Source organism: Phocoena sinus, chromosome 10 (genome assembly GCF_008692025.1).
Source record: "Phocoena sinus isolate mPhoSin1 chromosome 10, mPhoSin1.pri, whole genome shotgun sequence".
NCBI lineage: Eukaryota > Metazoa > Chordata > Mammalia > Artiodactyla > Phocoenidae > Phocoena > Phocoena sinus.
In genome coordinates this window covers 52,401,908-52,414,443 of record NC_045772.1, presented here as the reverse complement: position 1 = coordinate 52,414,443, position 12,536 = coordinate 52,401,908, and the positions used below count along the sequence as shown (strand labels likewise).

General features: G+C 40.0%; 1 protein-coding gene across 3 annotated transcripts in view; it reads right to left on the bottom strand.

Moving 5' to 3' along the window:
• Nucleotides 1-12,536, bottom strand: part of GNS (glucosamine (N-acetyl)-6-sulfatase) — a 77,484-nt gene extending 64,948 nt beyond the window's left edge. Inside the window, exons 1-2 of one of the 3 annotated variants that reach the window (XR_004351632.1) lie at nucleotides 12,180-12,526; nucleotides 1,830-1,889 (exon numbers count right to left, since the gene is read on the bottom strand). Coding sequence is in view for 2 of the 3 variants with exons in the window: in XM_032644303.1 (XP_032500194.1) it covers nucleotides 1,830-1,889; nucleotides 12,180-12,374 (255 nt within the window). In the remaining variant the exon portion in view is untranslated. Of the gene's footprint in view, nucleotides 1-1,829; nucleotides 1,890-12,179 lie in introns of all 3 variants that reach the window. The other 2 variants (XM_032644303.1, XM_032644301.1) reach the window with 2 other exon arrangements.

Below are 12,536 nucleotides of genomic sequence, written 5' to 3'. Positions count from 1 at the left end.
CAAATACTTCCCATTTTTTACTTTTGCTTTTTGAGTTTGTTACATGTTTGACTTTTATAATTTTCACATTGGCAACTCTTTTAATTCTCTCCCTTTTATATTTCCTGACCTATTTTTTGGCCAATGCCACACTGCTCACTGGATCTTACATTTAGTATCCAATAGGGAAATCTCTTCCTTTAAACATTTTACCTTGATTATTCTAACCTACTTATTATTCCAGATAACTTTTGAATCACTTAATTCAGCCTAAAAAAAATCTTGCTGGGATTCTGATTAGAATAAGCATTTTATAATCTTGGGTCTTTCCACTCAAAATGATGTGCATATCTATGTATGAAGTATTGGGTTGGCCAAAAAGTGCGTTCGGGTTTTTCCGTAACATCATCTGTAATGAACTTTTTGGCCAACCCAATACTTTATCACTCACAAAATTTTGTAACTACATTTATAGGTCTTAACCATTACTGGCCACCACCAGCTATTCCTAGAGTCTATATTTTCCTGCTGTATAAGTGGGATCTTCTCTCCCCCGTGTTTTTCTAACTAGTCATATGGAAGAAAGTTACTTCTATTTTTTCATTTCTACCTTACTAAATTCTATTAATTTAAAAAGTTTTCCAACAACTCTATGTTTTCTAGGCAGAAAATCCAGACAAGTGGAAATAACAATTTTTGTCTTTTCCCAGTACTTTTATTCCACAAGTACTGAATTCCACAAGACTTATGCCAATGACTGGACAGTTCAGAAGAACATTAAGTGAGAGATATTGGGCCCTTGTCTCTTCCCTAACAGCAGTGCTCTGAGACTTTAACCTTAACCGTAAGTTGTGCTATTTGTTTGAAATATTTGTCATAGTACAGATGTAACAGTTTAATAAGTTACAAGGAAAGGATGCCAACATTTCAGAGGACTTTCAAGCATCCACTGAGATGAGTATCTGATTTTCCTCCTTTTAACCACTGATATGCTGGTGAACAGTATAATAACCACCATTACGTAGTGGTGCTTACTCTAAGCTAGGCACTGACAGAAATGCTTGCTTTACATGTAACAATCCATTTAACCTCCGAGACAGGTTTCAGTATCCCTATACACAAATGGGGAAACCAAAGGCCAAAAAGGTTAATAAGTTCCCCAAGGTCGCACAGCTAGGAGAGAGGCAGAGACAACATTCAAAACAGGGTGATCTGGTTCCAGAGTCTGCTCTTAACGACAACACTAGCTGCTGTTCAGTGGATTTCCCGATATTAAGCTGGGCTACCACTGACTCGGTTATGAGCATGGTTCCTGAATTTGATTTGTCAGTATTTTACTTTGGATCTTTGTATTTATGTTTACACGTGTACATATACACATATATTTGTATTTACATATATGTACACACACATGTACACACAGCTGTTGTTGGGTTTCTTTCATTTTGCTGCTATTATCTTCGTTAGGTTTGGCTATCAGGGTTAATTGGGTTTTGCAGAGTAGCCTGCAAGCTTTTACCATGGAACTAAATTTACACAGTACAAATGTTAACCGTTTCCTACAATCCATTTTCAAACCTCAAACAGTGAAGTTTTAAATAAACTTCTCTAGTTCTGAGTTGTAGATGAGAATGGCTTACAAAATACCTGTAATTAACCTTCAATTTTTAAGAAGTAATATTTCAACTAAACAAATCTATATTACATTAAATAGACTCCTTCCCTCAGATCAGGCATTTAATTAGGAAAAAACCACAGAAATTACAGTAGATGACCCAAAAGAAAGTGTTTCTTCTTAGAACATAAACACAATTAAAGTGTAACAAAATTAAATCAGCTTCAAAACTTACAGCACTGGAGAAAGTCATCCCCATCCCTCCAATGAGAGCCTTGGTTTTCTTTAGTGGTGTCTGTAAAGTAAACAGTTATCTGTTGAACAACTTCTTCCAATAAACTAAAACACACAGAACAAAATTCGTGTTTTTTTGTATCTTACTCTCAACCTTTTATTCCCAAATGATCAGCTCTATCTGACACTAAGGAACAGCCAAGTGTCCCATGTGATTCTGGAGATGAATCAAACAAGTTTGGTTACAGTCAGTTATGTCCTGTGCAAAAGTTCAGGGAGTTGTAACGCTTGCAGGAAGGGAAAGTTCACAGCTGATGGCATTATTCTAGCAATGTTGATTTCAATGTAATGAAATTTTGGTGCCCTTCTTATTTGTCACCAGCTGCCTTACAAACAGGTGGGGCAGATCTACCTCTATTAATTCATCTTTAGAAGCAGGATATGGAAAATGATATGAAAGGAGCCCTCCATCCTTTAAAACAGAAATAAAACAACACTTAGGTTCTGAAAGCCAGACAAAGCCCCGACACTAACTCAAATATCAGGCGCTCGGTGGTGAAGCCCAGATGCACGCTTTTTGACTATAAGCTCATGGCCCTCTGCACTAGACCAACCACCACCTCAGGCAAAAACTTGAACTAAGTGGCAAACACATATACAGAAAACCTTGTCAAGCAAAAGACTAGTCAGAAAATTATTTCGTTTATATCCTTGCTTTTCATCTTTTGCTCAAAACTTAACATCCTGACAAGTAGAGAGAACAACTAGTTTCAAATCCTACAGCAAGGAGAAAAGGTATGGTCACTTAGATATAAATAATAACAATAAAAAATACTAACGATCTTTATCGAGATTCCAGACAGCAAGAAAGGATGATGTGAAGAAACTTATTTCAGTTGTATTATGAGTCAGTTCATAACGATTCTGAAGTTCCTGTGAAAGCTGAGACCGTACTGAACACAGTTTTAAGTGTATTTGGTTGTGTAATAACTTCTTAAAGACTAATAACCCAAATACATAACCATGTTAATAAGAGGGTCATTTTCAATACTGTAAAAAAAAGTTATCCCCATTGTTTTATACAGATGATAGAAAACCTAAGTAATCCATTAGCTAGAGAATTCTAACTTATTCAGGAATTTTGAAAACTCATGTGACAAAATTCAACATCCATTTATGATAAAAACTCTCAAAGTGGATATAGAGGGAATGTGCCTCAACATAATAAAGGCCAATATAACAAGTCCACAGCTAACATCCTACTCAACAGTGAAAAATTGAAAGTTTTTCCTCTAGAATCAGGAATAAGACAAGGATGCCCACTCTTGCCATTTTTATTCAACGTAGCATTGGAAATGCTAGCCACAGCAATTAGACAAGAAAGAGAAAAGGAATCCAAATTGCAAAGGAAGAAGTAAAACTATCACTGTCTGCAGATGATGTACTACTATACATAGAAAATCCTAAAGACACCACCAAAAAACTAGAGCTCATCAATGAATCTGGTAGTGTTGCTTGATACAAAGTTGATATACAGTTAATGTTAATAAAATTAATATAGTGTTGCGCTTCTATACAGTAACCGTGAACTATCAGAAAGAGAAATTAAGGAAACAATCCCATTTACAATCACATCAAAAAGAATAAAATACCTAGAAATAAACCTACCTAATGAAGTAAAAGACCTGTACTCAGAAAATTATAAGGGACTGATGAAAGAAATTGGAGATTACACAAATAGATGGCAAGATATACCATGTTCATGGATTGGAAGAATTAATATTGTTAAACTGACCATACTACCGAAGGCAATCTGCACATTCAATGCAATCCCTATCAAAATATCAATGGCATTTTTCACAGTACTAGAACAAATAATTTTAAAATTTGTATGGAAACACAAGGCACCCTGAATAGCTAGAATAACCTTGAGAAAGAAGAACAAAGCTGGAGGTATCATGCTCCCTGACTCCAGACTATACTAAAAGCTACAGTAATCAAAGCAATATGGTGGGACTTCCCTGGTGGTGCAGTTGTTAAGAATCCACCTGCCAATGCATGGGACACAGGTTCGATCCCTGGTCCGGGAAGGTCCCACATGCTGTGGAGCAACTAAGCCCATGTGCCACAACTACGGAGCCTTTACTCTAGAGCCTGAGAGCCACAACTACTGAGCCTGTGTGTCTCAAGCCTGTGCTCCACAACAAGAGAAGCCACTGCAAGATGCAACTAGAGAAAGCCAGTGCACAGCAACAAAGACCCAATGCAGCCAAAAAAAAAAAAAAAGCAGTGTGGTACTGGCACAAAAACAAACATGTAGATCAATGGAACAGAATAGAGAGCCCAGAAATAAACCCACACACTTATGGTCAATTAATTTACGACAAAAGAGGCAAGAATATACAATGGAAAAAAGACAGTCTCTTCACTAAGTGGTGCTGCCAAAACTGGACAGCTTCATGTAAAAGAATGAAATTAGAAAATTTTCTCACACCATATACAAAAATAAACTCAAAATGGCTTAAAGACTTAAATATAAAACATGACAACATAAAACTCCTAGAAGAAAACACAGGCAAAACATTCTCTGACATAAATTGTAGCAATATTTGCTTAGCTCAGTCTCCCAAGGCAAAAGAAGTAAAAGCAAAAATAAACAAATGGGACCTAATCAAACTTATAAGCTTTGTACAGCAAAGGAAACCATAAACAAAACAAAAAGACAACAGGCCGGGAGAAAATATTTGCAAACGCTGCAACCAACAAGGGGTTAATTTCCAAAATATACAAACAGCTTATGTATGTCAATATCAAAAAACAAAAACAAAACAAAACCCAAAGAACCCAATCAAAAAATGGGCAGAAGACCTAAATAGACATTTTTCCAAAGAAGACATACAGATGGCCAGCAGGCACATGAAAACATGCTCAACATCATTAATGATTAGAGAAATATAAATCGAAACTACAATGTGGTATTACTGTATTACCTCACACCAGTCAGAATGGCCATCGTCAAAAAGCCTACAAATAATAAATGCTGGAAAGGGTGGGGAGAAAAGGGAACCTTCCTACACTGTTGGTGAGAATGTAAATTGGTGTAGCCACTACAGAAAACAGTATGGAGGTTCCTTAAAAAACTATAAGTATAGTTATGATATGGTCCAGAATCTCACTCCTCAGCCTGTATCTGGAAAAGACAAAAACTCTAATTTGGAAAGATACACGCACCCCAATGTACACAGCAGCACTATTTACAATAGCCAAGACATGGAAGCAACCTAAATGTCCATCAACAGATGAACAGATAAAGAAGATGTGGTATACATATATATACAGTGGAATATTACTCAGCTATAAAAAAGAATGGAATTTTGTCATTTGCAGCAACATGGATGGACCTAAAGATTATCATACTAAGTCAGACAGAGAAAGACATATAATATTATATGGTATCACTTTTATGTGGAATCTAAAAAAATAATACAAATGAACTCATTTACAAAACAGAAACAGACTCACAGACATAGAAAACAAACTTATGGTTAGCAAAGTGGGGGTGTGTGAGGAGATAAATTAGGAGTATGGGAGTATATATAAAACAGATTAAAAAACAAGAATTTACTGTATAGCACAAGGAACTATACTCAATTATCTTGTAATAACCTATAATGGAAAAGAATCTGAAAAAGAATATATATGTATTTATGACTAAATCACTTTGCTGTACACCTGAAACACAACATTGTAAATCAACTCTAGCTCAATTAAAGAATAAATAAAAAGCTTCTGCAGAGCCAAGAAAACCATTAACAAAATGAAAAGGCAACTTATACTGAATGGGAGAAAATATGTGCAAGTCTTATATTTGATAAAGGGTTAATATGCAAAATATACAAAAAACTCATACAATAGCAAAAAAACAGCCAATTAAAAAATGGGGAGAGGGGACGTCGCTGGTGGTCCAGTGGTAAAGAATCTGCCTTATAATGCAGGGGACGCTGGTTTGATCCCTGGTCAGGGAGCTAAGATCCCACATGCCACGGGGCAACTAAGCCTGCGTACCACAACTACTGAGCTCACGTGCCTCAACTAGAGAGCCTGCATGCCACAAACAACAGAGCCCAGGCACTCTAGAGCACGCACACCACAACTACAAAGCCCATGCGCCCTGGAGCCTGTGCACCACAAATACAGAAGAGAAAACCCGAACGCTACAACTAAAGAAGCCCGTGCACTGCAACGAAAGATCCCTCATGCCTCAATGAAGGTCCCGTGTGCTGCAACTAAGACTGGACGCAGCCATAAATAAATAAGTAAGTAAGTAAGTCTTAAAACAAAACAAAACAAAATGGACAGAGGATCTGAAAAGACCTTTTTCCAAAAAAGACATACAAATGGCCAACAGGTAAATGAAAAAATGTTTAACATCAATAATTGTTAGGGAAATGCAGATCAAAACCACAATGAGATAGCACCTCACACCTGTTAGAAAGGCTATCATCAAAAAGACAAGAGATAAAAAGTGTTGGTAAGGATGTAGACAATAGGGAACCCTTGTGCAACTGTTGGTGGGAATGTAAGCTGGTTCAGCCAGTATGAAAAATCATGTGGAGGTTACTCAAAAATTTAACAATAGAACTACCATGTGGTCCAGCAAATCCACTTCTGAGTATTTATCTGAAGAAAATGAAAACAGTAACTCGAAGATATATATACCCCCATGTTCACTGCAGCATTATTTACAATAGCCAAGACAATGGAAACAACCTAAATGTCCATCAATGGATGAATGGAAAAGAAGATGTGGTATATATATACAATGGAATATTACTCAGTCATAAAAAAGAATGAAATATTGCCATTTTGATAACATGGGTAGACTCTGAGGGCATTATGCTAAGTGAATTAAGTCAGAGAAAGACAAATACTGTATAACCTCACTTGTATGTGGAATCAAAAAAAACAAGAAAACCCAAGTTCAGATACAGAGATCGGACTAGTGGTTTTCAGAGACAGGAAGTGAGGGGTGAGGGTGGGTGCAGTGAAATGGGTGAAGGGTGTCCAAAGGTAAAAACTTATAAAATAAAGAAGTCATGGGGATGTCATGCACAGCATGGCAACTACAGCTAATAATATTGTATCGCACATTTGAGAGCGGCTAAGAGAGTAGATCTTAAAAGTTCTCATCACAAGAAAAAAAATTCTGTAACTATACATTATGATGAATGTTCACTATATTGATTGCTGTGATCATTTTGCAATATACACAAATATCACCATGTTGTACACCTGAAACTAACATAATGTTTTATGTCAATTTCACCTCAATGAAAGAAATAAATTTAAAGAAAAAAAAAAGGTCTTTGATGATTTTCAGTAGATCCACAATAGGTTGCCAGGGGATGCTAGAGATACATAAGGTCTTTGCTAACCTTCAGAAGGAATGTCACCAGCCATGATTTCCCACAAAACATCACTGGGTGCTATCCTCAAGCAAAAAACACTGGGCTTAATGAAACACTGGTTTGATGAAGAATCTGAGTTACAGTGAGTACACAGGCAGGGGAAACAGGAATGCCAAGTATAAATAGGAAAAGGACTATGTGAGCTGATTACAGGGAACAATGGTCAAATTGTCTGGTATTTATGCAAAGCTACCAAAGAATATCTGATTTATAGTAAGACTAAATTTTGTGATTATAACACATTTACTAAACACTTAATGTGTGCCAGGCATTGATCAAGGCAATGGTGGACAAAAGATAGAAGGTCCCTGCCCTCATGATCCTTGTACTCAAACAACAGGTAAACAAACAATTATTTCAGGCAGTGAAGAGTACTATAAACCAGGACCCTGTGCTTGCAGGTGATGAGAGCAAAGGGGAAAACTACTTTCAACAGGTGGTCAAGAAAGGCCTCCTTCAGGATGTAACTTCAGTACTGAGTCACACGATGAGTCAGCCAGGCAAAGCCCCAGAAGAAGATGCTTTCGGGTTGAGTGAACAAGTAACATGCTGCCAGAGAAGGAAAGCAACACATGTGAGGGCAGAACAAAGGCCAGCGTTTTAGAAGCAGCGCAGTAAGTAAAGGGAAGAATGGGGTAATAAGACCAGGTCACAGAGGTGGGCGGGAGTCAGATGATGATGCAGGGCTGCATAGGAATTCAGATTTTAGTTTAAGTAACAAATGTATATTAATAACCATAACCTTTACACTGCTAATGGTAGTACAAGTGATAACCATACTCTGTGCTTAAATCAGACAAGTCCCAAACAGGAAACCACACTGTACCAAAAAACGTGTGTGCGTCCATGCTAACCTGAATGATGAAGTGGATCCTTAAGATCTAAGCAAAGATAGTGGCTGGTCACGTTAAGGCCAAACTACATTCTTTAAGACACAGACAATCTTACACTTGCATATGACTAATGTGCTACCTTACTCATTTGAAGCAAAAAAAACCCCTAAGGAGTCATCTGCTTTCCTGGGCCCCATATACAGCTGCTCTGAAATAAAGTTTTGACAATTCAGATAATTCTATGGCTAACTTTTAACAATGAAAGATCACTTTGCCTTAAGCAAAGACATGATGTATTCATTCTTCCCCTACATCTCCTTCCCTCACTTCCTTGAGGTTTTGACCAAGTGTCAGTTTTTCTAGAGAATGATTTTAAAAATACTAACCTGTGCTTCAGTGAAGAACAGTGTGTCCATCACCCCATAACAACATTCAAGTAAAATCAAGAAATGGATGAACGGTTCCCTGGGCAAAAACTAGAAATGGGGGCTTCTCTGGTGGCGCAGTGGTTGAGAGTCCGCCTGCTGATGCAGGGGACACGGGTTCGTGCCCCGGTCTGGGAAGATCCCACATGCCACGGAGCAGCTGGGCCCGTGAGCCGTGGCCGCTGAGCCTGCGTGTCCGGAGCCTGTGCTCTGCAACAGGAGAGGAGGCCACAACAGTGAGAGGCCCGCGTACCGCAAAAAAAAAAAAAAAAACCCCTAAAAATGGAGTCCCACAGATGAAAGCTACAACAAATACAATGAACTGTTAAAGATGATGCTACCACATAAAAGACTACTTCAAAGATGATCGCAAGATTCCACATCAGACCACAATCATACAAGTGCTATAATCCTTTGACGGAGTTAGTCTGGGGACTGATACTTGTTTATTTGCCAACTATGGCAGCAATTCATGATCTTGTTTTGGGTCAGAGACCTCACTCTCTCCATAAAAATGAAAATAATACTCACGAAGTATTATGTGTAAATTAAGGAGTTCCGCCACTGTGGAGAACAGTATGGAGGTTCCTTAGAAAACTACAAATAGAACTACCATATGACCGAGCAATCCCACTACTGGGCATATACCCTGAGAAGACCAAAATTCAAAAAGAGTCATGTACCAAAATGTTCATTGCAGCTCTATTTACAATAGCCCGGAGATGGAAACAACCTAAGTGTCCATCATCGGATGAATGGATAAAGAAGATGTGGCACATATATACAATGGAATATTACTCAGTCATAAAAAGAAACGAAATTGAGCTATTTGTAATGCGGTGGATAGACCTAGAGTCTGTCATACAGAGTGAAGTAAGTCAGAAAGAGAAAGACAAATACCGTATGCTAACACATGTATATGGAATATAAGAAAAAAACAATGTCATGAAGAACCTAGGGGTAAGACAGGAATAAAGACACAGACCTACTAGAGAATGGATTTGAGGATATGGGGAGCAGGAAGGGTAAGCTGTGACAAAGCGAGAGAGAGGCATGGACATATATACACTACCAAACATAAGGTAGATAGCTAGTGGGAAGCAGCTGCATAGCACAGGGAGATCAGCTCGGTGCTTTGTGACCGCCTGGAGGGGTGGGATAGGGAGGGTGGGAGGGAGGGAGACGCAAGAGGGAAGAGATATGGGAACATATGTATATGTATAACTGATTCACTTTGTTATGAAGCAGAAACTAACACACCATTGCAAAGCAATTATACTCCAATAAAGATGTAAAAAAAAAAAATTAAGGAGTTCCATGTCCCCTGAAGAAATCTCTGATCTATGGTGTGACTATGCTGATGTGGGTATGTGGAATGACATCTGGTAAATCAGTATTACCATAGTATTCTAGAATAGGAGAAAAAGCATATAATCTCAGGGCTCTTACACTGTAAGACACCGGGCTTTGCCCCTTATTATAGCTACATGAACCTTGGCCAAGTTACTTAACCCCTTCTAAGTTTTAGTTTCTCATTTTTTAAGATAAGGACAATACCTACAGCAGGGGATTCCTGTGATAATTGAAGGACTGTATAAGACACTTCACACCCTGACTAGCTCCAAGTAGGTTCTCAAATGCTGTTATTTCTTAGTTCTTCCCCTTCAAGTCCTGTTTCACAATTAGTGGTGTTTAGAGTATTCTGTAAAAGGTTACAGGAGATGACAGAATTCTCCAGAGAACAGGGAGGATTAAATTTGACTTTTTCCCTCCACTTAATTTTGGCTCTTCTCTCCAGCACAAACATTCGTATAAAAGAATCTACTACTGGTTTAAAGGAGCAAATAGGATTAACAGGCTAAAGGGAAGAAACCTCAAATATACACAGACCACACTGGTGGTCTACGAGAACTGAAGAAACTGAATTCTGAACACCTTATATTTTATTTAAGTGATGGATTTTGTTTTCAACAGAGCCGTGAAAGCTGGGTCTCTTTTTTTTTTTTTTTTTTTTTTTGCGGTACGCGGGCCTCTCACTGTTGTGGCCTCTCCCGTTGCGGAACACAGGCTCCGGACGCGCAGGCTCAGTGGCCATGGCTCACGGGCCCAGCCGCTCCGCGGCATGTGGGATCTTCCCGGACTAGGGCACGAACCCGAGTCCCCTGCATCGGCAGGCGGACTCCCAACCACTGCACCACCAGGGAAGCCCTGGGTCTTTTAATTAAGTCACTAAATCATTATTAAGTTTTGATAGAGATGGCTCGCTTTTTCTGGACAAAACACTTCAAAAGCACACACAAAAATCTGTTAAAAGGAGTTTTGTGTGGAGGATAAGTGTAGCAGTTGGAATGGTGGAAAAAACAAAGTAAAATCCAGGAGGGCCATTAAGTCAACACTCTTCATTGTCAGTGGGGCTGGGTAGAAACTAAAAGGCAATGAGGTACATGTGGCAGGAACCAGCAGGGAGTCAAAACGCAAGCATCTTAAATATCATTTAGAAAAGACTCTCACACCATTGAACACAGCCCTGAGGAAGAAATACATTTTAATGCACAACTAAGACATATCTATATATGGATATGCTTACCTTGACCTCATGTATCACACAGACATTTTCTATTCTACTCTATTCCACAGGGAAGTAACTCACTAAACTGATTTCACAACTCACTTATGGGTTGAAATCAGCAGTTTGAAAGACACTCAGCTAGGGTGTTCCCACACAGTAAAAGTTAGGAACCTCGTGCCAAAAGTGCTTTCATAGCATTTAGCTGAAAGCAAAAAGGGAACTGAAAGGAAGAAAGCAATCAAGTACTTGTTTTTAAAAAGGTAGGAGTAATGCCCCATATCCAGGATGAGAGCCCTAGTCAGGATTTTGTCTGGACTGCCACAACTACTCATGAGCCTGGGGCAAGCCACTTTCTAGGCCTCCGAGAGTTGAGGGTTGGGTAGATGTTCTTGAAGGTCACAAATTCGAGAATTCTAAGATCCAGAAGCAAAATTCACTCTGGGAAAGAATTAAGTCTCATAACACCACCCACCACCCATCTGATATAAAACGGAACGCTGACAGTATCTAATGCAACAGCCAGGTGTCCAATTAGGCTAATTGAATTTTCTTGATTCTTGTGAGGCAAAGCACACCCTGAAGAGTTCTACAACCTACCTACCAGAATAGTTCGTATCAGCACTTATTTTATAAATATCAGGCACAGACACTGCACACAGGGTCAAATGCAGAAGTGGCCTAGGCTCCTCAAAGAGGGGCTGGATTTGTCCTCTAACCTGAAAGACAAACAATCAAGGCTGGCGTGCTCTTAGCCAGCACCTGCTCCTCATTGGTTCATCCCATCCCAACAGGCGTCCGCATGTTTGTCTTGAGACATGAAGCAAACTCCTCAGCAGTAAGGTCCAGACTAGAAGCTCTGTGTGGACCCAGGAGAGACTCGGGGGAAAGAGGAAATAGAGTCCCGCAGCTCCATAAGCCTGCGCAAAGGGCCTGGCGCGGCAAAAGCAAACCTACCCAGGGTCGAGGCAGCTAGTTAGAAATGCGGAACGAGGGCCAGAAACCAGGGAGTCAGCCCGGGAGATGGAGGGGCGGGGCAGAAACAGAAAGAAGAGTTACCATGCCGCCGAGCACTTCGTCCTGGTCGTCGGCGAGAAGCAGCACCACATTGGGCCTCCGAGAGCCCGCCGCCGCCCCGGAGACCCCCAGGCAGCCTCCCAGCAGCAGCAGCAGCAGCGGCGCTGAGCTGCAGTAGGGCAGATGGCGAGGGCTGCCCCGCTGGGGCACACCCAGGGCCAGAGGCAGGAGCCGCATGGCGGACAGGGCTCCGGGGGGGACCCCGGGCGGAGGGGAAAGACGTGCAGAAGGCTAGAGAGCGAGAAAGCCACGAGCAGCTGGGAAAAAAAGACTGCACTGTGAAGGCCGGCGTCTGTGGTCGGGCGTTTTCTACCGGGCGCGATCACGTGAACCGGGGGC